Source organism: Electrophorus electricus, chromosome 16, assembly GCF_041902795.1.
Source record: "Electrophorus electricus isolate QZ-2024a chromosome 16, ASM4190279v1, whole genome shotgun sequence".
Classification (NCBI taxonomy): Eukaryota; Metazoa; Chordata; class Actinopteri; order Gymnotiformes; family Gymnotidae; genus Electrophorus; species Electrophorus electricus.
Window position 1 is genome coordinate 2,291,241 of NC_137512.1, and position 27,206 is coordinate 2,318,446.

The 27,206-nt window shown below is 39.6% G+C and overlaps 1 protein-coding gene across 1 annotated transcript; it reads left to right on the forward strand.

Moving 5' to 3' along the window:
* Window positions 1–3,283: 3,283 nt before the first annotated feature.
* Window positions 3,284–20,805, forward strand: LOC145651619 (uncharacterized). The gene is made up of 6 exons (XM_081698435.1): window positions 3,284–3,355; window positions 3,573–3,900; window positions 18,453–18,793; window positions 19,353–19,390; window positions 19,521–19,670; window positions 20,239–20,805. The coding sequence occupies exons 1-5, from the start codon at window positions 3,286–3,288 to the stop codon at window positions 19,653–19,655; spliced, it is 912 nt and encodes a 303-aa protein (XP_081554561.1). The 5' UTR covers window positions 3,284–3,285; the 3' UTR covers window positions 19,656–19,670; window positions 20,239–20,805.
* Window positions 20,806–27,206: the final 6,401 nt, after the last annotated feature.

The following is a 27,206-nucleotide window of genomic DNA, read 5'->3' on the forward strand; positions in this document are numbered from 1 at the left end:
CATAAAAACTTCACAAACAATAAATTCTAAACAAATCTACCACTGATTAGGTTAACTCTGTATGACCTGGTCAGCATAATTTGGACAAGGTAAGACTGTGATGTCACTAATGTGGTGCTAACTTCAGAGGTCTCCGCGACTGCACAAAAACGCCAAAACCCTCTTCATGCTATTAGTTCTAGTGTACTACACTATTGAAAAATTGAGGCACTACTGGGAAAATAATACAAATATGTACCTTATATGTACCTGTTTGAACCTTAGACTGACTTGAATTCCAAGGAGGAGTCGTCTGTTCACCAAAACTGTGCAATTATGGATTTATGAGAATGTTAGATAGTTAGGATGATTAGATAGTTAGCATGTTTAGATAGATAGCTGTTGATGTTGTCCACTTATCTGTACTACCTGCTTTTGTATAATTTTTTTATTGTACTAGAATACTCTCAATATTTAATTAATGCCAGCAAATGGCTAGCAATGTGTTTTACTGATAGTAGGCCTTAATTAGCTCACATTCATCACAGATAGGGCAGTCTTACATTTATTCAGCAAATATTTTGATAGTAAGTCTTTGATCATCAGTATTTTTTATATGTTGATTATTAAATGATAACATAACACGCAATAATGAACTCATTTTTGAAAACGGAAACTCTAACAAAACCACTGTTTAACTTTCTTCTGTGAAAAGTGAGGTAAAATAACTGACTACATGACTAAATATGAAAATTGTGACATTGTGCAAACAGAAACAATGCATGAGCAAAATTCAAATGAGCTGGCTTAATTCAGAGCAAGACAAAGCAAGCAAAAATAACAAGAACACACAGACCTGCTTCAGGTATTTGGCTGGATGAGCAGGTAACCTGAAGTGTCATGTGGAGGAGGACTTTAAGTATGAGGGAGGGGGTTTGGAAACAGGTGTGTGTAAGTGATAATCAGTATTCTGATGAAAGTAAACCAGGATGTGATTGGAAGGACTGGTAGGTGTGGGATGATCGAGATCTGAGATTGGTGCTCATGTGTGTGGGGTCTCTGCCCTGTGACTAGTTGAATGCAAATGAAAGATAATACAATTACAATAAAATTAAAATTGATCTCCAGTCACTGAAACATAACTAAAACTAAGGTATAATAGTCAAATTAAATATAATGAAAATGAATTACAAGTTTTAAGAAAAGAGACAAACAAACAAATTTGAAAATTACATCTGACATTAACTCTGAAGTAGACAGGTATAGTTTTTCAGTCTTTTAATTTATTTTTTAGTTTTGATTTACATCGTCATTCTCTGTGATTAGAATAATAGGAGCGACTCACGTCAAAACATGACAAAACATTGTCAATAAGACTCGGCTTTACATTTAAACATTATGCATGATATTTGTCATCTGGTTTGAAGGCTAGTTAATGTTACTGCTAGCAAACAGAGATCCTGACCACAGTCATTGTCACATCTTAATACCCCTGACAATCTGACAGCTACTCACATTAAATGAACCTCATAATTGTTCGAGCATGGGTATAGTTTGGAAAACTCAATAATATTAAAGTATTAAGAAAAACATAATAACTCTGATTCTGATTCTAATACTGTTTGAATGGACTGAAAATGAGGCTAAAAATAAGTTGAATAAATAAGGTATGGTTATTTATGACTATGGTATGGTACGATTTGGTATTCTGCAGATAATGCAAAGGAACTGAGTCTCTGTTAAGTATTAACAACAGACAGAAATAGAAAGACCTAATACAGAGAGAAAACAACTGAGTAAATTCAGTTACTTAATTGCTTATTCAAATGCAGGAGTAAAAGTGTGAAGAAGCTCTATCAGGTTTGTGAGAGAAAGAAAGAGGATTAGTGTGTAGCTACAAGTTAGCAGTGCCAGTATTGGGATAAAGTATGAGACTGGAAACTGGCTGTAGATAAACAATTTACTGCTCCGAGGCAGGACATGGTGTTGTATTCAGAGGGTGAGCGAAGTTTATTTTATTGAACTAATGATTCCATTTGAGCACAAAATATGAATTTAATGAAATATGCATTTGATGACGATTGGCGATCACATAGTATGCCAGTAACGATAAAGCCAAGTAGGTCTGTAGTCAAGTACTTCCCTGCTGGAGTTTAGCTTAAGAGGCTACTGGATAAAACTGTACTGTTGGAGTTGTCAGATGAAAATAGATGGTAGATATGTAGATAAAAGTGCTAGCTGGTTGCTGTGGTTGAAGTTGGGGGTGAAATATAAATGAGTGCAGTAGGTTATAGCTGTGTAGAGAGGGACTATAAAGGTGGTGTTAGCTGCAGGAGGTGAACAGTGGTGTTTCTTAATGCATGTATGGTACTGTTGGTGTGTTTTAATGTATGTATAGTGTAAATGAGTTTGAGTGTGAGTAGTGCAGTGATGGAGCCAGAGACACTGAGCATGCATTAACAGTACCAGTGGTGTTTGCTCTGGCCTTAGTCACCAGAGAGACCAAGTCAGATCTGATTTGATTTTCAGCTGTATTAATTTGGCGGTGTTTCTTTGGCTGTATGATTACAGTAAAACTTACATGTAAAACAATGTGGAACTGGTGACACTGAACATGCAGTATCAGTAGTGATTAATAGTATCAGTAATGCTATATAGTACCAGTTGGTCACCAGGAAGGTCACTATGGTGGCAGTTAATGTTTCATACTTTCTAATGTCTAATTGATGAAAGCTTGTGATGTGATGGGCTTCAAAGTGAGTTTCATTCATGGGTAGTGAAGATAAATGGGGAGAGTTAGGGGATAGGACTTTATGTAATCCCTAAAGATCTGGGACATGTGATTAATATGTTATGCGTATTTTACCCATTACATTGCATTCTAATTAGCATATTGGACCATGATAGGTTAAAGCCATTTTTGTGATGTCGAAAAAATGAGCTGAATCTTTTTCTTTCTTTTTTTTTTTTTTTTTTTTTTTTTTACTGGAAGTATTGAGAAAGGCTCTGTTTTCAGTGGAATAATGATAGTTTGCCACTGTATAATAAATTTGTCCGAAATACTAATAAATATTATTATACAAAACTATCAAAGAGCTCTTATCCCACGAATGTGTCAAATAATAAACAACTTAACTTGAAGAACTGAAACAACATATGACACAAAAAATGTTTTTAAGGGGACTGTACAGCATTTTTGTTACAGTTTCTAATTGGAGGAAAAACACAGGAAGTATGTGATGTAAATAATTTACGTCAACTTATGAAGCTGTTTGACCTTTCGGCAGTTTATCAAGCAAACACACCATGCAACAGGACCTGGGCATCTGGAGAATGGTCCTGATGTGTCTCACTGCGGTTCTTTCTAGTGAAATAGGTGAGTACCATCTGCTTTTGCAGTAATTATGCTAGATTTTTCAAAGTTTTTCTCTCAACAATATTTACACGTTCAGTAATGTTTTAGGCCCTATTCAGCCGAAGGCACATGCATTCCTAAGATACATGTCTTTTTCATCTGCACAAATAAGTACCTTTGCACATGGTTTATAGAGTAACCTTTGGCATGAACCAAGGTTTCATTCTTTGGGCAAAAGGTGTCAATCAGCTGAACTCTGTGACCACTGCTGCATTTGGAGAGAATGTGACTCTCCAGTGCTTTCTGCTGGAAGAGGACAACACCGATCCCATCGTTTGGTCCCAGCAAAAAACAGGACAGGAGCCTCGTATAATGGCCATGACTCAGAAATCAGTAGAGGCTTCCTCTTACTACAGTGAATTTAAACCTCCAAAGTTCCTTGTTGTGAATGGAAGAGGGTTCTGTCATTTGAATATTTCTAGCATTGAACCTTCAGATGAAGCCATGTATTACTGTGGTATTAGAAGGTTTGAGATTGTGTTTGGAAAGGGAGCATTGTTATCAGTGAAAGCTAAGAAGTTATACCTTTTGGCCACTATAACCTTTTTTTTCTTAAAGGCCTATTTCATTTTAACACCAAAATAATTTTCAAATAACTTGCACATTTTGTGCATTATTATGTTATGACCCAAGTGTATATTTTCTTATATGAAATATGTTAAAGAATGTTGAAATATGTTAGGGTTTGTTGCATGTAAGACAGACAGTTTACTTTTTATGACTTATGATGTTTACAAAGGTAGGAAAATCTAAATGTTTATATAGTATAGAGTATATAGCTGTGTCTTACTGTCTATGTATTTTATTCTTAACAGGTTATTTAAATAAAAATGATAAATATCAAGTATCAGTGGTCCAAAGTCCAGTGCTGGGTGTGGTTTCCCCAGGAGAGTCAGTGTCTCTGCAGTGCACCGTCCTCTCTGAGAGGAGAACAGCAGAACTCCGAGTGCTCTGGTTCAGAGCTGCTGCAGGAGACTCCCATCCTGAAATCATTTACACTCATCACAACAGCAGCCATCAGTGTGAGATCAGCTCTTCTCCACACAGCTGTGTGTACAACCTCTCCAAGAGTGTCCTCAGCCTCTCTGATACTGGCACTTAATACTGTGCTGTGGCCACCTGTGGCAAGATCCTTCTTGGAAATGGGACAACAGTAGATTTGAGTAAGCATCTAAATACCTTTTGGTATTGTATGAAATTCTTAAAATTCTATATTCATTGGTCATGTGATGAAATACAGTCACAGTATTAAATATAAGGCTAACATTAATGCAGTGTTGTGCAAACTGAAGTCGTTAAATCCATCATTCTGTTAATTAGCAGCACTGAGTTGTTCAGTGACACCAAAGACTATTTTATTCAAATGGTTTGATATTTACAAACAGATTAAAGATCACGTGTGGCCTATTTGTGTGTTTGCAGATTATTTATGGTTAATGTGTTTGAGCTATCTCAGCTTTTTACCTTGACACTACTACAAGAATAGTAACATTTCTTGCTGTTTTGTGATCATTCCTTTTCTACAGCCAAGACTGTTGGTCCTGCAGTGATCTGGCTGGGAGCATCTTTGGGAGCTTGCTTAATTGTGATCTTTGCTCAAGCCATTTTAATTTGTAAATGGAGAAATTGTCGACCCAGCAGTGGTAAGTGTTCATAAAAATAACTGAATGTGCCTTCTCCATTTGAAAAAAAAAAAGATATTTGACATTTTAGAATTATATGTATTTTAAGAGCCATATGTTTAAATATGTCAATAAAAAACAATGTGCAATGTTTTATTCAATAAGGTAAAAGATATATTCACTACACATAGTGAAACCAGATGGATGTTTGTTTGGTTTTTTGTTTTTCCCTCCAGAGAAACAAAGCACTGCTACAGTGAGAAAAATCAATCAGGTATATCTTATACATTGTAATTTCATATTTTGTATATTTTTTTGTGGAAATGTGTGCAAATGCTCTGGTCTGCTCTTATCACTTTAAAAGCATTTAAAAGCAGTAATGTTATGCTATGTGAAACTTGTTTTGCTCAAGTTTCAGAGGTAGCATGGAGATAAAAGTGGTCGGTCAAATGTGAGATATTTTTGTGAAATATGAGTCCTAAAAATAGTGAAAGGAACTCTGAGGAGCTCAGATCTCTCTGTGCAAGATCTAATCCCAGACACAATGCATGCTCAAATTGACAGCAACAATTACAGTGAGTAAAGGAAACATGCATTAATAATTACAGTTACAATATTTGTATGGCAGGAAAACGTTTCAGTGTAGAAATAAATACAGCTGAACTTAATTGTAGTCCTCTTTGTAATAAAACATATACACTGCCTGGCCAAAAAAAAGGTCACACACTAATATTTCGTTGGACTGCCTTTAGCTTTGATTACAGCACGCATTCACTGTGGCGTCATTTCCACAAGCTTCTGCAATGCCACAACTTGCATTTCTGTCCAGAGTTGCATTGATTTTTCCCCAAGATCTTGTATTGATGATGGGAGATTTGGACCACTGCGCAAAGTCTTCTCATCCCAAAGATTCTCAGTGGGGTTCAGGTCTGGACTCTGTGGTGGCCAATCCATGTGTGAAAATGATGTCTCATGCTCCCTGAACCACTCTTTCACAATTTGAGCCCAGTGAATCCTGGTATTGTCATCTTGGAATATGCCCATGCCATCAGGGAAGAAAAAATCCATTGATGTAATAACCTGGTCATTCAGTATATTCAGGTAGTCAGCTGACCTCATTCTTTGGGCACATAACATTGCTGAACCAAGACCTGACCAACTGCAGCAACCCCAGATCATAGCACTGCCCCCACAGGCTTGTATGGTAGGCACTAGGCATGATGGGTGCATCACTTCAGCCGCCTCTCTTCTTACCCTGATGTGCCCATCACTCTGGAGCAGGGTAAATCTGGACTCATCAGACCACATGACCTTCTTCCATTGCTCCAATGTCCAATCTTTATGCCCCCTAGCAAATTGAAGCTGTTTTTGCCAGTTAGCCTCACTGACAAGTGGTTTTCTGAAGGCTACACAGCTGCTTAGTCCCAATCCCTTGAGTTCCCTTAACATTGTGTGTGTGTAAATTCTGTTACTTTCACTATTAAACATATCCCTCAGTTCTACTGTTGTTTTTCTAGGATTTGATTTCACCATGCGTTTAAGTGATCGCCAGTCACGATCATTCAAGATTTTTTTCTGACCACATTCCTTCCTCGAAGATGATGTTTCCCCACTGTCCTTCCGCTTTTTAATAATGCATTGGACAGTTCTTAACCCAATTTTAGTAGTTTCAGCAATCTCCTCAGATGTTTTCTCTGCTTGATGCATACCAATAATTTGACCCTTTTGAAACAGATTAACATTTGTTCCACGACCACAGGATGTGTCTTTTGACATGGTTGTTTAACAAATGAGAAGCTACTCACTGCATTAGTTAGGGTTAAATAACTTGTTGCCAGCTGAAACATAATCACCCATGCAGTAATTATCCAATGGGAGGCTCCTACCTGTTTGGTTAGTTAAATTCAGGTGGTAACCTTTTTTTTGGCCAGGTAGTGTATAACGGTGGTAGGTGAAATGGAAAACTCACAACCCTCATGCTCTGTAGCATTCTCAGAGCTGCAAGTAATAATACAACACACAGATGTGCTATTTTTGTGATGCACCATTTGTCTTATTGAGCTGATTAAAGATATTAATGAAGGACCCAGCTATTTCATCCAGCTCTTTCTTTTGGCTACACATGGATGGATAAGCCTGCTTGTATGTGAACAGACCTTTAAAATGACTTGTAGATATGCCCTCCAGACCCTGTGACAGGTAATAGTAAAGGCACAGATTGGTGAAACGTCCCAGTGAAGGCAGAACCTAAGTCTGTTTGTGTTCATTGCAATAGGACCATGATAGTGTGGAGCTGAGTTATGCTGCCCTGCATTTTAACAAGAGGAAAACTGGAAGAAATCACAGGGAGAAAGAACAGACTCAAGACTGCATGTACTCTGACATCAGATGTCCTACTGTTACTGACCAAATCTTATTTGATTAAATCTCTTTGCCCTGCTGATGAGCATAATTTACAAATTTAGCAAGTACTGCCTTTACACAGCACCAGTTCTGCTTCACAGTGTGTAAATTTTTTTATTTTCTATTTGGGAAAATGTTGATTAGAAATGTTTAAGTCCCATGTAATGTCCCCATCTATGTCTACGTAACGTGACTGCTTACACATGCCTGAGCATTCAGTGATCTTAAGCTAAGGATGTGCTCTTATCTGTGCTTCTGATCCTTCTGCACACTTTACTGAAAAATGAATGTACAGATATAAGGGGTGAATGACTGGTCCTAAGAAATATAGATGTACTGTGGACAGTCAAGATTTGTTATGAGTGGTTTCACATTGAACCTCTCATGTAATATGCTCTAAAGCATTCTCAAGATCCAGAAATCTAATTGTGCTCTGTTAATTCCTTTTCTGCTTATAGATTTTGTAAATGTTTATGATAATCTCACCTGGAGGCAACAATGTACTAATACATTTTAGATTTTTCAGAACTGCTCATGTCACAACATGATTATTATTATTATTTATTTCATAGATCATTATTTTGCATTGTCTGATGGTTGTTCTATTGGGTGTGTGTTACAGACCTAAGAGGAAGGTTATGAACCAAAGAAAATCAAACAATCCAGCCTAGCCTAAACTGTGATACTAAGCAGCTATCTTTACTAGATTGGATAAACACAAAGAAATCTACCCGCTACCCTTCGCTACACTGTACAAAACATCCAGGCTGTGGTGTCCACCTATATAATAGACCATCTTGGCGATAAGAATACCTGCTGATGAAAATGTAGGTATGTGCACATTCTACCCAGACCTCCCTCCTAGGAGACACAGGGGGAGCTGACACCTCGCCGGGCAACAGACCACAGGAGTACAGTGCAAGGTGAGAGACTAGAAACCAGAGTGTATGCTTGGATGGTAACAATACTAGCAAAGTCACAACACTGCAATGCTAGCAAACATAACAAGGCTACTCAAATGACAGATATAACAAAGCTGACATGAATAAACAAAGCTAAACAAAATGTGCCAATAATAGTGTTCAAGTGTTCAAGTGAGCAGAGGTGAAGGGCTGAGGGTCTAAGGAAGGACACTCACGGCCCCTAACGGAGCCCTCCAGACTGCCGCTAAAGATGGAGCGCTTCCTTTTGTTGATAACTCTGTGTTGCCCATTGGCCAGGCGATCTGGGTCATCTCATAAGTCTGTGTGCCCATTGGCACACAGACTTATGATATGTTGTTGCTGGAACAATATGTTGTTGCTGGAAGCTTTTAGAGTTACTATTAGATCTACACAGATCTAATTTGAGATTTGTCATGTATGCTAAGCTAGGACAGGTCAAACCTCATTTTTAGGTCAGCCAGAAGTTCTGACACTTTATCAGCCTCCCTATGTCTCAGCTAAGCCTGGGGAATCTGTCACATTGTAGTGCACATTTACAGAAAAAAACCCTAAAAAAACAAAAAAAAAACAGTGGGGTTAGATATGGTTTGGTACAAGCAAACACCAGGATAAATGCCTCAGGATATTGGAATGCAGGAAGCATGGATAGACACTATTGTTTTCCCTGTATTCAACAAATTTGGCTTTAAAGTGGAAAGGACTGTAAACGTGGGTGGTGAGGAGGTGGATGCATGTGTGGAGATTTATTATGGGCAAATCCACAACCAGAGTCATTGTAGCAGTCCAGGGTCATTTTAACAACACAGAGAGCACGGGGATACATGATCAACAAAAACACAAGAAAGCTAACAAGGGAAAACAGGCTATAACAAAGGCTAAGAAACACAAAGGCATGGAGTACAAACTTACATACAAGCATTTATATATAATACACCTAACCATGAACAGCCAAAACACAGGGCATATGACAGGGTTTAAATATATGAACTTAAGTTGGAAACGAGGGACAGGTGTAAGCAATCAAAGAAGGCGTGGATAAAATGAAACTATGGCATGGAACTAAAATACACAAAACAGGGAAAACATGGAACCCGGAAGATGGGAGGGACTAATTGTGACAAGGACAAAGAGCAGTATTTTTCTGCATATTCCAAAGGCTACTACAGATGATGAAGGAACATACTACTATGGAATGCTTCTGTCCAACAAAATTACATTTAACACTGGAACATTTTTGACTGTATCAGGTAATAAAGCAAATAAATTTGATTCAAAATACTGTTAGATGTTTGTCTTATGGGAGAATTTCTAAACATTTGTAATAATATACTCTATACACTATATATTCCTGTAGGTTCAGAAAGACAGCACTGCGCATTAGCGGACGAGACCTTCAGTGCCCATTGGTGCAAATGCTACCCACAAGGATACTCAACCTGGAATTGTTTTGTGTGATTATAGAGAACTTATGGAAAATAAAGAACAAGTAAGTTCTACCTCGCCTCTCGCCACCTACATCACAAAATGTGCAGCCTTCAGGAAGTGAAGTGAGCAGTCCTAACTGGACTCCCCTGCTGGTTGTTCAGATGGTGCCACTTCAAAAGCAGGAAATCGGGGAAGTTCGATCGATGGTGCAGACCCTCAGCCAGTTTGTTAACCGCCTGGCCTTGAGCCCTGAGGGATGAACTACCTCCCCTGCCAGCCCTTCTATACCTGAAGGGGTAAGAGGCTTAATTGCCTCCTCAGAGGCATATGGAGGTGATCCAGAAACCTGCGATGGGTTCATAGTGCATTGCAAACTGTTTTTCGGTTATCAGCTGTAGTTATCCGATTGTGCCAAAGCATCGTACATCATCTCCAGGCTCACGGGTAATGCTCACGTCTGGGAAGCGGATCTGGTTACTAACAATTTGGCATTACTGAATGATTACGTGGGTTTCATGGGAAAGATGCGAGCGGTGTTTAACCATTCATGCCAAGGGAGGCTCTGTGGACAAATGCTGCTACGTTTAAAACAGGGATTAAGATCAGCAGAGCAGCAGAGTACGCTATGGAGTTCCAGACTCTGGCAGCGGGGACGTGGTGGAACAAACCCATGTAGACTGCCGCTTTTGTACATGGGTTAAGGGCAGAACTACAGCCTGAACTAGCCTGCAAGCAGGAGGCTAGCACATTGAACGAGGTGGTTCACCTCGCCATTAGGTACGACCGCCTCCTCCAAGAAAAACGTCAGTGTATACAATGGAATTCCCCACTATGCGAGGTAACCGGACCCACCAGGCTGAACGACAACCCGGAGGGGCCCATGCAGCTGGATGCAGCAGGGGTACAGCCCAAGAGGGGAGATCAGTGGAGAGGCAACAACACGGTGAGCTGTTCCCCATCTCGCTCCATGTTTAAACTGCCGGGAGAGGTGTCATATAAGTTTAGGTTGCTTTCCGAATCTGCCCTAGCTGACTCGGGGGCTGCGAGTAATGTCATGGACTGGGGCTTCGTTAAGAGGTTGGTGATTAAGGCAATCACTTTACCCTCTTTGCTAAGCGTACAAGCCCTGGACGTGGGCCCGGTAGGTTCTGGCTACATCACACATGTCACTCCCTGTGTACTCCTCATCACCCAAGATGGACACTCAGAGTGCATCACCTTTTCACTCCTTCCATCCCTCTCCCACTCTATCACATTAGGGCTGCCATGGCTGATGACTCACAACCTGCAGGTGATTTAGAAGGAGAATCAAGTCCTGCGGTGGCCGCCCTTATGCAGCCTGAAGTGCTTCGCGAACAAGGCGATGTTGCTACGAGCAACTTCGATATAGAGCCCAGGAGCCGATAGACCAATCTCCATTCCCCAAGAGTGCAAGGACTTGGCGCAGGTATTTAGACCCTTGAAGGCAGCACAGCTTCCATCCCATTGGGACTGGGACTGTGCTATAACCCTCAAGGAGGGGGCAAAACCCCCCAGGTGCAGACTCTATCCCCTCTTCCAGGAGGAGGAACAGGCGGTGGACCAGTACATCACGGAGGCTCTGGAACAAGGGTACATCATCCCTCTACCTCTCCAGCCTCAGCCAGAGTCTTCTTTGTAAAGAAGAAGGACGGGGGCCTAAGAACCTGCATGGACTATTGGGGCCTCAACAAACTGTTGGTGCAGTACCCATATACCCTCCCCCTGGTTCCAGCAGCATTGGAACAGCTGAGAGGAGCCAGGTTTTTCACTAAACTAGATCTGCCTATCACCTATAACCTAATCCGGGTTAAGGAGGGTGACAAGTGGAAGACAATGTTCAGCACATCTACTGGCCATTATGAATATCTAGTCTTGCCATACGGGCTGGCCATGGCTGCGGCGATATTCCAGGCCTACATTAATGAGACAGGGAGCTGTTGTCCATGAAGCTCACCTGAATAAACTGGCTTGAGGGACTGGCTTGAGGCACTGGCTTGAGGGAGTACGACACCCCTTTACCGTATAATCGGACCACAAAAACTTGCAATACCTCCAAACCACCAAGAGATTGAATGCTAGAGAGGCCAGGTGGTCAATCTTTTTTTCTAGCTTCCAGTGCCGGGTTACCTATAGGACAGGGGAGATGAACACTGGAGCGGACGTGCTCTCCTGACAACACCATGCGGCGGCACGGCAAGCTCAGATCCTGTTCTCTCTCCCTCTTGTTTCTTGGCTTCTCTGGAGAGGGCGCTGGACCAATGTATAAAGACAGCCAACCCACATCCACAATGCCCACCTAATCGCCTCTATGTGCCACCGAGACTTGGGGGATCTCTCATTACATGGGCGCACACTTCTTTGGGGACAGGACTCCCTGGTGCCACTCGCACTGCTCAACGTATCGGGGGGTGATATTGGTGGCTGGTGATGAATAAGGAAATTGTGAGATATGTGGCCTCCTGCACGGACTGCACCTGCAATAAGACACTACGCGTTCCCCCAGCGGGTAAGCTACTAGCACTGCCAACGCCCCTCTGACCATGGTCCCACCTGGCGGTAGACTTCATCACGGACCTGCCTGGGTCAGAGGGCAATACAGTCATTCTAAGTGTAGTGGACCGTTTCTCCAAAACGTTTTGTTCCTTTAGCAGCCATACCTACCGCACTTGAAACAGCAGACATATTGTTCTACCAGGTGTTCAGACAGTTTGGCCTGCTTAAGGACATCGTGTCAGACCAAGGCCCACAGTTCACCTCATGGGTTGGAAAGAACTGTTAGGTAAGCTGAACATCACGGTCAGTTTAATATCAGGCTTCCACCCTCAGGCTAATGGGCAGGTAGAGTGGGTGAACCAGGAACTAGGTAAGTTCCTACACCTCTACTGTCAACACCATTCAGAGACATGGAGCACATTCCTCCCGTGGGCGGAGTATGTGCAGAACTCGCTGCGTCACATGGGAACTGGGAATGTGTTTTATCCCTCTCTATCCCTGGAACACCCCCTCATCAGTTGGGTTCTGGCCTCCCAGATTTTGGACCCTGACTTCATTACCTGACCCAAACGGGCGGGGCTGGTCGCGTTCCAGGAGCCTGGTGGGCACTTTGTGAAGGGGGGGTTCGGTCACAGTAGGCAGGTCCTCTACCAGGAGGGACACACCCACTTCCAACAAGGACTGTACCATTAACAAACGCCATTCACAATCACCTGTCTTTTGACCAGGGATGCCTGATCATAATCACATGTCACTATATATTCCTGCAGGTTCGGAAAGACAATATTGTGCATTAGCAGATGAGACCTTCAGTGCTCGTCGGTGCAAACGCTACCCACAAGGATACTCAAATTGGAATTGTTTTGTGTAATTATAGAGAACTTATAGAAAATAAAGAACAAATATGTTCTACCTCGCCTCTCGCTTCCTCTGTGCTGTTTACGTCACAAGACCCCTTTTTGCAAATATGATTTGCAGAAAAGAAACAGCTTATTTTATGTTTCCATGTTCATTAGGGCAATAAATATTGAATTATAAACATTTAATATATTTTGACTAGATCATGCAGAATTAAATATATCAGTGGTCCAAAGTCCAGTGCTGGGGAGGGTTGTCTCAGGAGAGTCCGTGTCTCTGCAGAACTTCCAGGAGCAACCATGGGAACAGGCCTGGCACGAGGTATAGGGACTTGTGAAGTGGCTTCTTCCACTCCAGGAACAGGAACTAGCAGGTCTGGGGGCACGGCTGTGGCAGTGAGTGGCGGCGGGTCAGGGGGGTCTGGGGGCACGGCTGTGGCAATAAGCAGTGGTGGGTCTGGGGGTGCGGATGTGGTGATCAGCGGGTCCGGGGGGTCTGGAGGCACGGCTGTGGCATCCAGTGGTGGGTTTGGAGGCTGGTCCAACATCTGAGTCACAGGAACAGACTTGGATCATGCAGATCATGACACAGCTAGATCATGCAGAATTAAATATATCGGAGGTCCAAAGTCCAGTGCTGGGGAGGGTCAGTGTCTCTGCAGTGCACCGTCCTCTCTGAGAGGAGAACAGCAGAACTCCGAGTGCTCTGGTTCGTAGCTGCTGCAGGAGACTCCGATCTTGAAATCATTTACACTCATCGCAACAGCAGCCGTCAGAGTGAGATCAGCTCTTCTCCACACAACTGTGTGTATGCCCTCTCCAAGAGTGTCCTCAGCCTCTTTGATACTGGCACTTACTACTGCACTGTGGCCACCTGTGGCAAGATCCTTCTTGGAAATGGAATGACACTGAGTCTGAGTAAGTGTTTAAATATATTAGAAAATGTTAGCAAGCAACATTTATCACAGACATGTGAATGTGATCTTGAATGATTTTCCACAAATATCATCACATATGCTGCTGCAGTATCAGGATTTGGTAGCAAGACAAGTATCATGGAAGTTTACAACCATGATATTATAGACATATGTGAACAGGCAAGACCAGTTATTCTGTTGTATCATTGTAGTAAATATTAAGTATTAAACTAAGTGTACTACTGGGCCTTGTGATGTATGTGTATGGACATAACTGTCCCAATGCTATACTACTATTTTTAAAGTCATCAACCATATCATTGTTTCTTATCACCTATTACTGTACCTTAATAAACAAAATACAAACCAAATGTGCTTCGTTGTTCATGTTTATAATTATTTTGTCTTTGTTGTGTTGGCATAACAACATTAAATCATGTGTAGAAGTGCAGAGGAGCCCAGAAATGTGAATCACATGTGAACACATTTTGTGAACACTTTTGTTTTTAGCAATGAAAAACCAATAGATCTGAGTATGGATTTGAATCCATTATATATTTTCAGGTAGTGTTTTATCATTTCATTATATTTATGAAATCTATGCCTTTAGTTATTTTATAAACTTAAAATAAATCTATTATTCGTTTGTTTACATCATACCAAAAGTAAACTAAATGTTTGACATTTTAATTATTGTAATGTTCCTACTCGTATTTTACTATTCAGTTCCGGGTTAATTACATATGTATGATTATGTGGGTGTCACGGAATGCTCGCCTCTCACGGATCACGTGGTTTGGCCCGCCACGTGCAGTGGGAGGGTTTTTGATTGTAACCATGCCTGCACACACCTGCACCTTGTGTGTTTTTGTGTACTTAAACCCTCGTCATTGTGTGCAGAGCTGTTGGTCATTGTTGATGTTAATGCTCTTCTAGCCATTGTTAAAGAGGGCGTGGCAATACGGACACGCACAGACACGCACAGGCATGCACACGCTTGAGGGGAGAGGGGCCGTACCGTGACATAAATAAAGATATTCTCAGTTTCAGTAAGACTTCCAGAAGATACCATGGTAACAAATTCAGCCTATGAAGTACCATTATTTATCTCAAAATATATTTTACATCATTGGTAGATGTTTTAGCATCAGGATTGTGGCTGCAGAGTCACACTGAGGTGCAATAACGGTCCTACAGTTCAGCCGTCCTGCTATCGTCCACAGAACAGGGATGTCCTGGAGCTGAACTTTGTTGCCTTACTGTTTGGTGAGAGGCAAACCAATAAGAAAAGAAAACATGGAGAGAAGGAACAACTTCAAAACAGCTTGTACTCTCAAATAGTGACGAGTTCCACTGTTAAGAAGCATCGCCGATTTCATTAACTTACATTTCCCATGTGTTTTCTCACTCATTATGTACACTCAATTTCTGGAAACACTTGGTAAAAAGCTGACTAAATAAGGATTACTTATATAAGAAATAAACATTTATTATAAATAAATAAGGATTACTTATATAAGAAATAAGCATTTATTATAAATAAATAAGGATGACTTAATTTAGGAAATTACTTTTTGCCCATACAGCACTTAAGAATTTAAGTGATAATTAATCAAATATTACTGGTTTAGTAGATAATTCTGTTAGCTGTAGTTAAGATTTTATTATAGCAATTTTCCTTAGTTACAGTTAGCTGCCTTAGCTACTAGATAAGCAAGAAAGCGAGCAAGATAGAACAATTAGCAAGTGACTGTCACGGTAGTCCAGTCCCCTACCGGGGGGGACACGCCTCTGTCAGACCAGGACCGTATCACTTGCCTCCCCCGCTCATAATCAGCTGTGTTCTGACAGGAGACACCTGCATCTTATTAACCCTGCGCAGTATTTATAAACCCACAGGTTCGGAGGGACAGCGCTGCACATTAGTGGTCAAGACCACGCTCGTCTACTGGTGTAACACTGCTCCGATCCTGGACAACACCTAGACTTGTCATCGCTATTTTATTGAAAATGGAAAATAAAGAACCTCTTCGTGCAACTTCGACTCACAATTCCTCTATGCCACCCACGTCACAGTGACAGTGACTTAGAAAGCTAAACATTTAATTTGTACTTTCCTAAGTATTTTCAATTCCTAATATTTTTACTGATACTGAAGTATATTTTTAAGGAAAAGAAAGTACATTTTTAATTATTCATGTTAATAAATGTGTGTGTGTGTGTGTGTGTGCGCACGCGCGTGTGTGTGTTTGTATTCTTAATTTCATCATGTTCTGTTGGGAACAGCATGTGGATTACTGTTCGGAGTTATTCCTTTTATTTTGTAGTGATATTTTATTTTAGATCAAACACGTCACAAAAAAAAGAGTAGAACAGCATTTAAAAAAAATTCAGCTCTTATGCAGGTTGGTGCCATCTGGGCTAAAACATTACACTGCATTAACGTGGGCTGCATCAGTACTTCAGCACATGAGAGATGATCGTTCTATCCTACCTTTCAAGTTATTTTTCTGATGAGCTACTTTTACGTTTATCTGAGCTAATTGAAGTAATGCTGATGTAATGCGTTCAGCTAAAGCTTTTACCTGAAATGGTTTCAGACCCCCTCCTCTGGGTCTGTGGAACACTGACCCTATAAAATGAGACACAAGTGAAAGCTCACAAGATTCAAGATGTTTTTATTGTAATTAATATATAATTTTCTATATACAGTATTACATTCTAATTCTGATAATATTACAGTATGCTTTTCCCATCGTTAGCTGCCTGTTTGGCCTCAAAAGACAGACCCCAAAGACAGTCATCTGGTAATCAACAAAATATGTAAGTTAGAGCATGACACACCCTAAACTGTTGAAATGGTGGGGGTGAAATTGTTATTGTGTTAATTTTCGATTTGTCAGGATTGGGCAACTGCCCTAGAACAATATATTCAGATCAATATTCAATGGAACATTGGACTCTAGCCCACATTATAATTTAAAAACACAATTCAACATTTTTAATTTAAATAAACTTTTTAAAATTCTTCCTCAAATGGATTCTGATGAGTACATTTTTACAAAAAACCTCAAGTGAGAGAACTCGTATTCTGCATATCTCTATCTAAGCTCTTTTCAACACTGGTCTCTGGTGCCCAAAGAGCATGGAAATGTCACAATGGCATGTGACCTGTGACAGCCAATGGGACGTGTTTTCTGAGGGCAGCAGGCTTCAAATATTTGGAGATTTACTTAAAGCAAAGGTAAAGGACCAAGTAAAAAATCTAAATGGCTCAAGTCTGGATTTTTATTTTATGGAACCTTATAAGTAAGTTTTACTGCCCTTCTAAAGTAATTTTTACTGCCCTTTTAATGTACTAGACGTTCACCTTTTCATTGTAGGTTGATTCTAGATTTTCATGTTTAACAAAATTCACAAAAGCTTTTTTGATGTTTAGTTCATTCTAACGTCAACTCTTTTTCTAGACTTTGCTCAAGCTGTGGATCTTTACCAGAAGCCATCATTTATCTCAGCTAAACTGGGTGAAACTGTTACATTTCATTGCACATTTGCAAAGAAGCACAGTGCAGAATCCATGGTCTGGTACAAACAGACTGGGGTGCAGATTCTCAACATTGCCGTACAGAGTCCACTCATGGAAGCCATCATTTCATCTGAGTACAATTAGTCACACTTGAAGCTAGAGAGGACTAAGACCAACATTTCCTTCTCTATTCTACATGCTGCTAAAGACGACGGAGGACTTTACTTCTGTGGTGTAGTTCTGATGAAAACCACTGAGTTTTCCACTGGAACCTTTTTAGCTGTGACAGGTAGTCATCTAATTTTTTCATCTAAAGTCAGATGACTCTTGCTGTTTTTAAATCCCTCTTCAGGATTTAGTTGACAGAGTGCTATAATTACTAAAGATATGATACAGTGCATTTATTAATACTATTTATTGCTGTTAGCACAAAATGCAGTGTCTGTGCAGTGCAGTAATCTCTACCAGAGCTCTTTGGCAGCCTTTATGGCATCGTGGATTAGGGTTAAAGTCCTTTCTTTATAAGGTGCTTTAAAGATGGCAAGATTACCAGAGAATCATACATCCTATGTATTATTTACACTGATTTAAAGTTGAGTTGGATTCTCTTTTGAACAGTTGGATAGCAACTTTTCTGTAGTTGACTGTAGTTGACTTGTTTGTCAAATCTATGTCTGGACTGCAGTACAAGCTCAATAACATTTAAAACAAGTAAATAAATTAATGCCTCCAGAGAGCTCTGTTAGAATGCTTTACTATAAATCGGTTTATGGCTCTTACTGTACTGTACATGGCTATTGCTAGTATATTATGCGTGTCTAAGGGACCTTACAGAATCTCTGTTATTTCAAAAAGGCAATCCAGAATTAACCATATCGGTGGTCCAAAGTCCAGTGTTGGGGAGGGTTTCCCCAGGAGAGTCAGTGTCTCTGCAGTGCACCGTCCTCTCTGAGAGGAGAACAGCAGAACTACAAGTGCTCTGGTTCAGAGCTGCTGCAGGAGACTCCCATCCTGAAATCATTTACACTCATCACAACAGCAGCCATCAGTGTGAGATCAGCTCTTCTCCACACAGCTGTGTGTATGACCTCTCCAAGAGTGTCCTCAGCCTCTCTGATACTGGCACTTACTACTGCGCTGTGACCACCTGTGGCAAGATCCTTCTTGGAAATGGAACGACAGTATATATGTGTAAGTTATATTAATGTTTTAATGAATCTATTAATGAGATGATTATCTAGTATTATTACCTAAATAGTGCTAAACATTACAGTATTTTGTATATTGTTTGGTAGCTGACACATTAAAATCTAGACTACTGATTTTATTATACTAATTGTTGTTGACACTTGATGATTGTGATGGTGAGGTCAGCAGCACAAAAAGCTTCCTGCATGAACATTTGTGATCTTATACGTGTGCATCTGCTTACAGTTTTGTTCATTTTTATACCAAAGCCAGTCCTCTGGATCCTGTAGTGATCTTCCTGGGAACAGCTCTGGGATTGTGTGTGCTTGTCATTTCTGCTCAAGCAGTTTTAATCTGTAAAAGGATAAACTATAAACACTGTAGTGGTGAGTGTTTATTAATGTTGTGTAGCTAAACCTTAAACAACACCTAAAAGCAGAAATATCTACTCATGAAATGTATCTCTTAAGTTAACCAGTGTAGTTACTTAAACAGACTGGAAAGATAAGACTTGCATCATAAAACTGATAAAGTTGTAAAATTGCTGTTTGTCCCACTACAGTGAGACATGGTGTTATGAAAATGAAGACCACCAGTCAGGTAAACTGAACTCTCTGCAACAGCTGCATATACAGCTGTGCATGACATAACATCACCTAAGAGTAGAAATCAAAATCACAGTTGTAATGCAGCAGAAGTACTGTATTATCTTTTAATTTTATCTCCACAGGACCATGATGCTGTGGAGTTGAATTATTCTGCCTTACATTTCATTGATGGGAAAACCAGACGAAGGCGGGAGAAGAGAGGACAGACTGAACGCAGCGTGTACTCTGAAGTGTTGTACTCTGCTGCTACAGATTAATTTTCTGACATCTAAGTCAGTTATTGGTATTAATTTGGTAATTAATTAAGCATAGTTAAGGAAAATTTTTATTTTCAGTAATTTTTATTACTGTCAACAAAAAAATTCAGCATTGCAGTCTCACTGTCATTTGGAAACCTTTCTAAGGGAGAATCTTAAAAATGACAAATGCAGTTTTCATTTTAGAAGATTCTAAAAATGGAACTGGTGTCTTTCCAGACTTTCTATCACCCAGAGTTGTTTTGGGTGTTTTGAAACGTTTGAGAAATAACTGAACAATGTACAAATGCAAACATATTAATGACAAAAAAATATATAATTTGATCACATATGACCTTCAAAGTTCTCATAAGCCATAAGTCTTATGAGAAGAGGAGCTGAATTACGCAGTAATGCACTTCTCATATAGCAAAACCAAAATAAAGAAAAGAGGGTGAGGTCAGTTGGAAACCAGCGTGTACTCGCATCTGATTGTTACTTAGATTACATCGCTAAATCGAGGGTCAGGTTTGTTCTTTTTTTCAGTGTTAAAAACTAATCTGGTTTCCTGTGTGTGTGTGTGTGTGTGTGTGTGTGTGTGAAGATGTTTCTGCAGGATCTTAGAAGCCAGAGTGGCTGAGATCAGTTTCAGCCTGATGTGGCTTGATATGATGCCATTCAATAGCAAACCACCTGAAAAATGTACTGCTCATTCTCAGCGCAGGTTTTGATACCCTAGACCATAACATTCTTATTGATAGACCTGAGTAGTGGGTTGGACTCTTAGAAACAGTTTATGCTGAAACAGAGAAATTACTTTGTTGATTTAGAAATAATGTTTCTGAAATAATGTCATGACTTATGGTGTCACCCAGGGTTTGAGTCTTGGGCCACTCTTTTTTAATTATACATACTTCATCTTGGCTAAATCTTACAAGTTTTTGGGCTATCTTGCCACAGCTATGCAGACAACACTCAGATTTACTTAGCCATCTCCCCAAACAGCTATGCTTCCCTTGACTGTCTTTGTAAGTATCTTGCACACATCACTAACTGGATGCACTAAAACATTCTGCAGCTAAATAAAGGTTAGGCTCAAAACCGCTAAACTCTACAGAGCTAGCTCACAATCTTATATACTCTAATCTCAGTTTTAGAAGTCACAGAAAAATCAGTTACTAAATCAGTATTTTAACACCTTAAGAACATCAATATCAGAAATTTCCTGATAAAGCCAAATCGAGAGAAACTGATCCATCCTTTTATCTCTAGCAGGGTTGATTATTATAAAGGCCTTCTAATATGACTACCAAAAAAGAGCAAACATCTTAATTTGATTCAAAATGCTGCTGCCAGAGTTCCCATAGGGAGCAAAAGAAGAGAACACATCACCCTGGTTCTTAGATCCTTACTCTGACTACCAGTATACAACATAATTAACTTTAAGGTATTCTCACTGGTCTATAAATAAATAATTTGTGTAAATAAAAGTAGTGTTTTGTTTTCTCCATTCTTGGTTTTTGTGTTTCTGGGTTTGTTTTTGAGTTTATTCCTTTAATAAATAATACCTTCTCTTGCAACGGCATCTTGCTCTCCTCTCAACATTTTGAATTTCACAGAATGACTAACCGACAAATAATGCAGCGTGAGGACCTTGCTGTGCTTGCTGAGGAAGTGTCTGCCTGCTGGGCTTGCTGAGGAAGTGTCTGTCTGCTAGGCTTGCTGAGGAGGTGTCTGCCTGCTAGGCTTGCTGATGAAGTGTCTGCCTGCTGGGTGTTGACCGCCTGCTCAGATACTGAACGCTGTAGTAAAACCCAGGCAGCATGTTGGCTAATTAACTTGGACCAAATCTTGAGTGAAGATGCCTTTGAGTTGAATGCATGTTGCACAGCCTGAACAAAGGGCTGGTGTTGTGGCCCTTATGGACCTGCACAATTATCTAATTATAACTGTATATAATAATTTCTAATCCCAGACAAACACAATGCATGCTCAAACTGCCAGCAACAATTACAGTGAGTAAAGGAGCCATGCTTTAATAATTACAGTTACGATATGTGTATGGCAGGAGAAGGTTTCATTGTAAACATACATTCTTTATAGTACAGCTGAATTTAATTGTAATCCCCTTTGTAATGAGGGAATATATATAAGGGTGTTAGGTGAAGCGAAAACCTTACAACCATCATGCTCTGTAGCATTCTCAGAGCATGCAAGAAATAATACAACAGACATATGTGCCATTTTTGTGATGCACCATTCTGCTTACTGAACTGATTAAAGATATTGATGAAGGACAACACCCAGCTATTTCATCTAGCTCTTTCACCCAGATCATATGGCTGGAGTGCACATGGATGGATAAGCCTGCTTGTATATGAACAGACCTTTAAAATGACTTGTAGATATGCCCTCCAGACCCTGTGACAGGTAATAGCAAAGGCATGGATTGGTGAAATGTCCCGATGAAGGCACAACCTAAGTCTGTTCGTGTTCATTGCAATAGGACCATGATAGTGTGGAGCTGAGTTATGCTGCCCTGCATTTTAATGAGAGGAAAACCGGAAGAAATCACAGGGCGAAGGAACGGCCTCAAGACTGCATGTACTCTGATATCAGATGTCCCACTGTTACTGACCAAATCTTATTTGATTAAATCTCTTTGCCCTGCTGATGAGCATAATTTACAAATTTAGCAAGTACTGCCTTTACACAGCACCAGTTCTGCTTCACAGTGTGTAAAATGTTTAAATTTCTATTTGGGAAAATATTGACTAGAAATGTTTAAGTCTCATGTAATGTCCCCATCCACGTCTATAATTTGATAATTTGGTTATTTAATATGCAGACATCATCAACATGCATATGCATTCCTTTCCTTTATCAACACAGGCTTTTGCAATCACAGCGTTCAGCACAAACAGACTGAGAGTCGGTGCTGGATCCTTAAATATGAAGCTTTATTTTATGGTGGTGAGATGATGGTGAAGTGGTGACGTGACTGCTTACACATGCCCGAGCTTTCAGTGAGACTGCCTAAGATAACGATGTGCTCTTATTTGTGCTTCTGATCCTTCTGCACACTTTACTGAAAAATGAATGAACAGATATAAGGGGCGAATGACTGATCCTAAGAAATATAGATGTACTGTAGAGAGTCAAGATTTGTTATGAGTGGTTTCACATTGAACCTCTCATGTAGTATAGTCTGAAGGAATCTCAGGATCCAGAAATCTAATTGTGCTCTGTTAATTCCTTTTCTGCTTGTACATTTTGTAGATATTTATGATAATCTCACCCTGAGGCCACACTGTTTTAATAAATCTTATCTTGTTTTCAAATGTGGAGGAACTGCTCATGTCACAAAAAAATATTATTATTATTATTATTATTATTATTTTATTAATTTATTTTTTTTAAATTTCATAGATCTTTTGAATTGTCTGTTCATTATTCTATTTGGTGGGTGGGTGGTAGGTGTTGTGGACCTAGGAGAAAGCATATCAACCAAAGAAAAAAACAAACAATCTAGACTAGCCTATACTGAGATATTAAACATCTATCCCAACTAGACTGGAACAACAGAAAGAATTCTACCGGCTACCCTTCACTACACTGTCCAAAGCATCCAGGCGGTGGTGTCCACCTATATACTAGACCGTCTTGACAATAAGAATACCTGGTGATGAAATGTAGGTATGTGCACATTCTACCCAGACCTCCCTCCTAGGAGATACAGGGGGAGCTGACACCTCGTTGGGCAACAGACCACAGAAGTACAGTGCAAGGTGAGATACAGTCAAAACTAGAAAGCAGAGTGTATGCTTAGATGGTAACAATACTAGCAAAGTCACAACATTGCAATGCTAGCAAAGGTAACAAGGCTAACCAAATGACAGATGTAACAAAGCTGACATGATTAAACAAAGCTGACATGATTAAACAAAGCTAAATAAAATGCGGCAATAATACTGACAAGTGGACAAGCAGAGGTGAAGGGCTGAGGGTCTAAGGAAGGACACTCAAGGCCCCTGACGGAGCCCTCCAGACTGCCATTAAAGGTGGAGCTCTTCCTTTTTGGTGGTAACTCTGTGTGTCCATTGGCCAGGTGATCTGGGTCATGTCATGAGTCTGTGAGCCCATTGGCCAGATGATTTGGGTCATGTCATGTCATGTGATGTCATCATGAGTGATGCTTTAATCCACCTATGAGTAAGGATAGATGGCCATATAAGAAAAGAGAAAGAAGAAAAAGAAACACGTGATCTTAAATTATTTTCTAAAAATATCATGAGATGTGTTGCTGTAGTATCAGGATTTGGCAGTTAGTCAAGTAAGAGAGTTTAGAACAGAGCAGTAAATGGAACATTAATGGCCGTAACACATACAGAAGAAGCCAGACATTACAAACCCAGTCAAGGTATTATAGATATTATAGACTCATGTGAACAGGAAAGACCAGTTATTCTTTTGTATCATTGTAATACAAATCAAGTATTAAACTGTGTACTGCAGGGCTGTGTGCTGTATGTGGCAGTGCTAGCTAAATGGTTAAGGTACTTGGCTTGTCTTTGGAAGGTTGTGGATTCAAGCCCCACCACTGTTTGGCCCCTGAGCAATGGCCTTAACCTTCAATTGCTCAAATTGTACTCAGTCATAATTGTAAGTCACTTGGGATAAATGTGAAAGGACCTAATGCTCTATTACTGTTTTGAAGTCATCAACCACATTATTGTTTCATATCACTTATTACTGTACTTTAATATACAAAATAAAAACCAAATGTGCTTCCCTGTCTATTTTTATAATTATTTTGTCTTTGTTGTGTTGGCATAACAACATTAAATCATATGTAGATATGCAAAGGAGACCAGAAATGTAAATCACATGTGAACACATTTTGTGAACACTTGTTTTTAGCAAAGGAAAACCATATTCGAGTATGGGTTTGAATCCATTATATATTTTCAGCTAGTGTGTCTTTTCATTTCATTATATTTATGTAATCTATGCCTTTCCTTATTTAATAAACTTAACAAAAATTAATTCTGTTATTCATTTGTTTACATCATACCCAAAAGAAACTAAATATTTGACATTTAAATTATTGTAATGTTCCTACTCCTATTTCACTATTCAGTTCCTAGTTAATTATATATGTATGGTTATGTGGATAATTGGATGGTTTAGTTGAAAAAAGTTTAGAGATTTTTTATGATATTATAGTGCTTTGAATTTTTTGTATCAATGCAAATGCAGTTCTTATTTATTCCTATTACACAGCAAGAGCTATTGATCCCCTTATAATCTGCCTGGTAACAGCTTTTGGAGTATGTGGGACTGTTTATCCATACCATTCTATGCTGTAAGAAGAGAAGGCTACATCAGTACTTCAGTACTTGAGAGCTGATTGTTCTATCTTCCCTTTCAAGTTCTTTTTTTCTGATGAGCTACTTTTACGTTTATCTGAGCTAATTGAAGAAATGCTGATGTAATGCGTTCAGCTAAAGCTTTTACCTGAAATGGTTTCAGACCCCCTCCTCTGGCTCTGTGGAACACTGACCTATGAAATGAGCTACAAGTGAAAGCTCACAAGATTCAAGATGTTTTTGAGGTAATTAATATATAATTTTCTATTAATAGTATTGCATTCTAATTCCTATAATATTACAACATGCTTTTCCCATCGTTAGCTGCCTGTTTGGCCTCAGAGGGTTAATCTTTAACATACATGTAACTGGGTAAATGTTTATGCATAGTAACAACACTATGTAGCACGGCAGTAGATCAAAACAAAATTTTTGCTGAGAAAAGCCTTCAGTCACTGTGTTATATGCATTCAAGTTCAGCTAATTAATATTCTAGCAGCATTACTACCACTTTTGGCCATGACTTCTTGTTCAGTTTCCACAGCCTCTCTAGTAAATGTGATCATTAAATGTGTCACACATGTAGCTTAGCTAGAAAAGACAAACAGAGAAATGTTTATGTATTCAACAAACCTCTAGACTTTATCTAGATGGGAAATACCTATCAGGATAAAACATTTACTCCAAAGACAGTCATCTGGTAACCAACAAAATATGTAAGTTAGGGCATGACAGCCTAAACTGTTGAAATTGTGGTGGTGAAATTGTTACTGTGTTAATTATATGTTTGTCAGGATTGGGCAATTGCCCTAGAACAATATATTGAGATACATATTCAATGGAACATTGGACTCTAGCCCTCATTATAATTTAAAAACAAAATTCAACATTTTTAATTTAAATAAACTTTTTATTCTTGCTTTTTAAAATTCTTCCTCAAATGGATTCTGATGAGTACATTTTTACAAAAAACCTCAAGTGAGAGAACTCGTATTCTGCATATCTCTATCTAAGCTCTTTTCACCACTGGTCTCTGGTGCCCAAAGAGCATGGAAATGTCACAATGGCATGTGACCTGTGACAGCCAATGGGACGTGTGTTCTGAGGGCAGCAGGCTTAAAATATTTGGAGATTTACTTAACGCAAAGCAAAAGCACCAAGTAAAAAATCTAAATGGCTCAAGTCTGGATTCTTATTTTGTGGCACTTTTTAAGTTAGCTTTACTGCCCTTCTAAAGTATTTTTTCCTGCCCTTTTAATGTATTAGATGTTCAGATGACAGACCTTTTCATTGTAGGTTGATTCTAGATTTTCACATTTAACAAAATTCACAAAAGCTTTTTTGATGTTTAGTTCGGTCTAACTTCAACTCTTTTTCTAGATTTTGCTCAAGCTGTGAATCCTTACCAGAAGCCATAATTTATCTCAGCAAAATTGGGTGAAACTGTTACATTTCATTGCACATTTGCAAAGAAGCACAGTGCAGAATCCATGGTCTGGTACAAACAGACTGGGGCGCAGATTCTCCAGAACATTGCTGTACAGAGTCCGCTCATGGAAGCCATCATTTCATCTGAGTACAATAAGTCACACTTGAAGCTAGAGAGGACTAAGACCAACATTTCCTTCTCTATTCTACATGCTACTGAAGACGACGGAGGACTTTACTTCTGTGGTGTAGTTCTGATGAAAACCACTGAGTTTTCCACTGGACCTCTTTTAGCTGTGACAGGTAGTCATCTAATGTTTTCATCTAAAGTCAGATCACTCTTGTTCTTTTTAAATCCCTCTTCAGGATTTATTTGACAGAGTGCTATAATTACTAAAGATATGATACAGTGCATTTATTAATACTATTTATTGCTGTTAGCACAAAATGCAGTGTCTGTGCAGTGCAGTAATCTGCAGTGCAGTAAACCAGAGCTCTTTGGCAGCCTTTATGGCATCGTGGATTAGTGGACAGAACCACGATCGTCTGTTGGTGTAACGCTGCTCCGATCCTGGAGACTACCTAGACTCGTCATTGCTACATTAAAGATTATGGAAAATAAAGAATATTAGTTCAACTTCACCTCTTGCTTCCTTCATGCCACCCACATCACAATAATTTGTGGCTATATATCTGTTTTTGTATATTGCAAGTATTTCTGCTGAACTAGAATGTTTTTTAATGTATTGTGTACTAAACATATTATTGCTTTAGC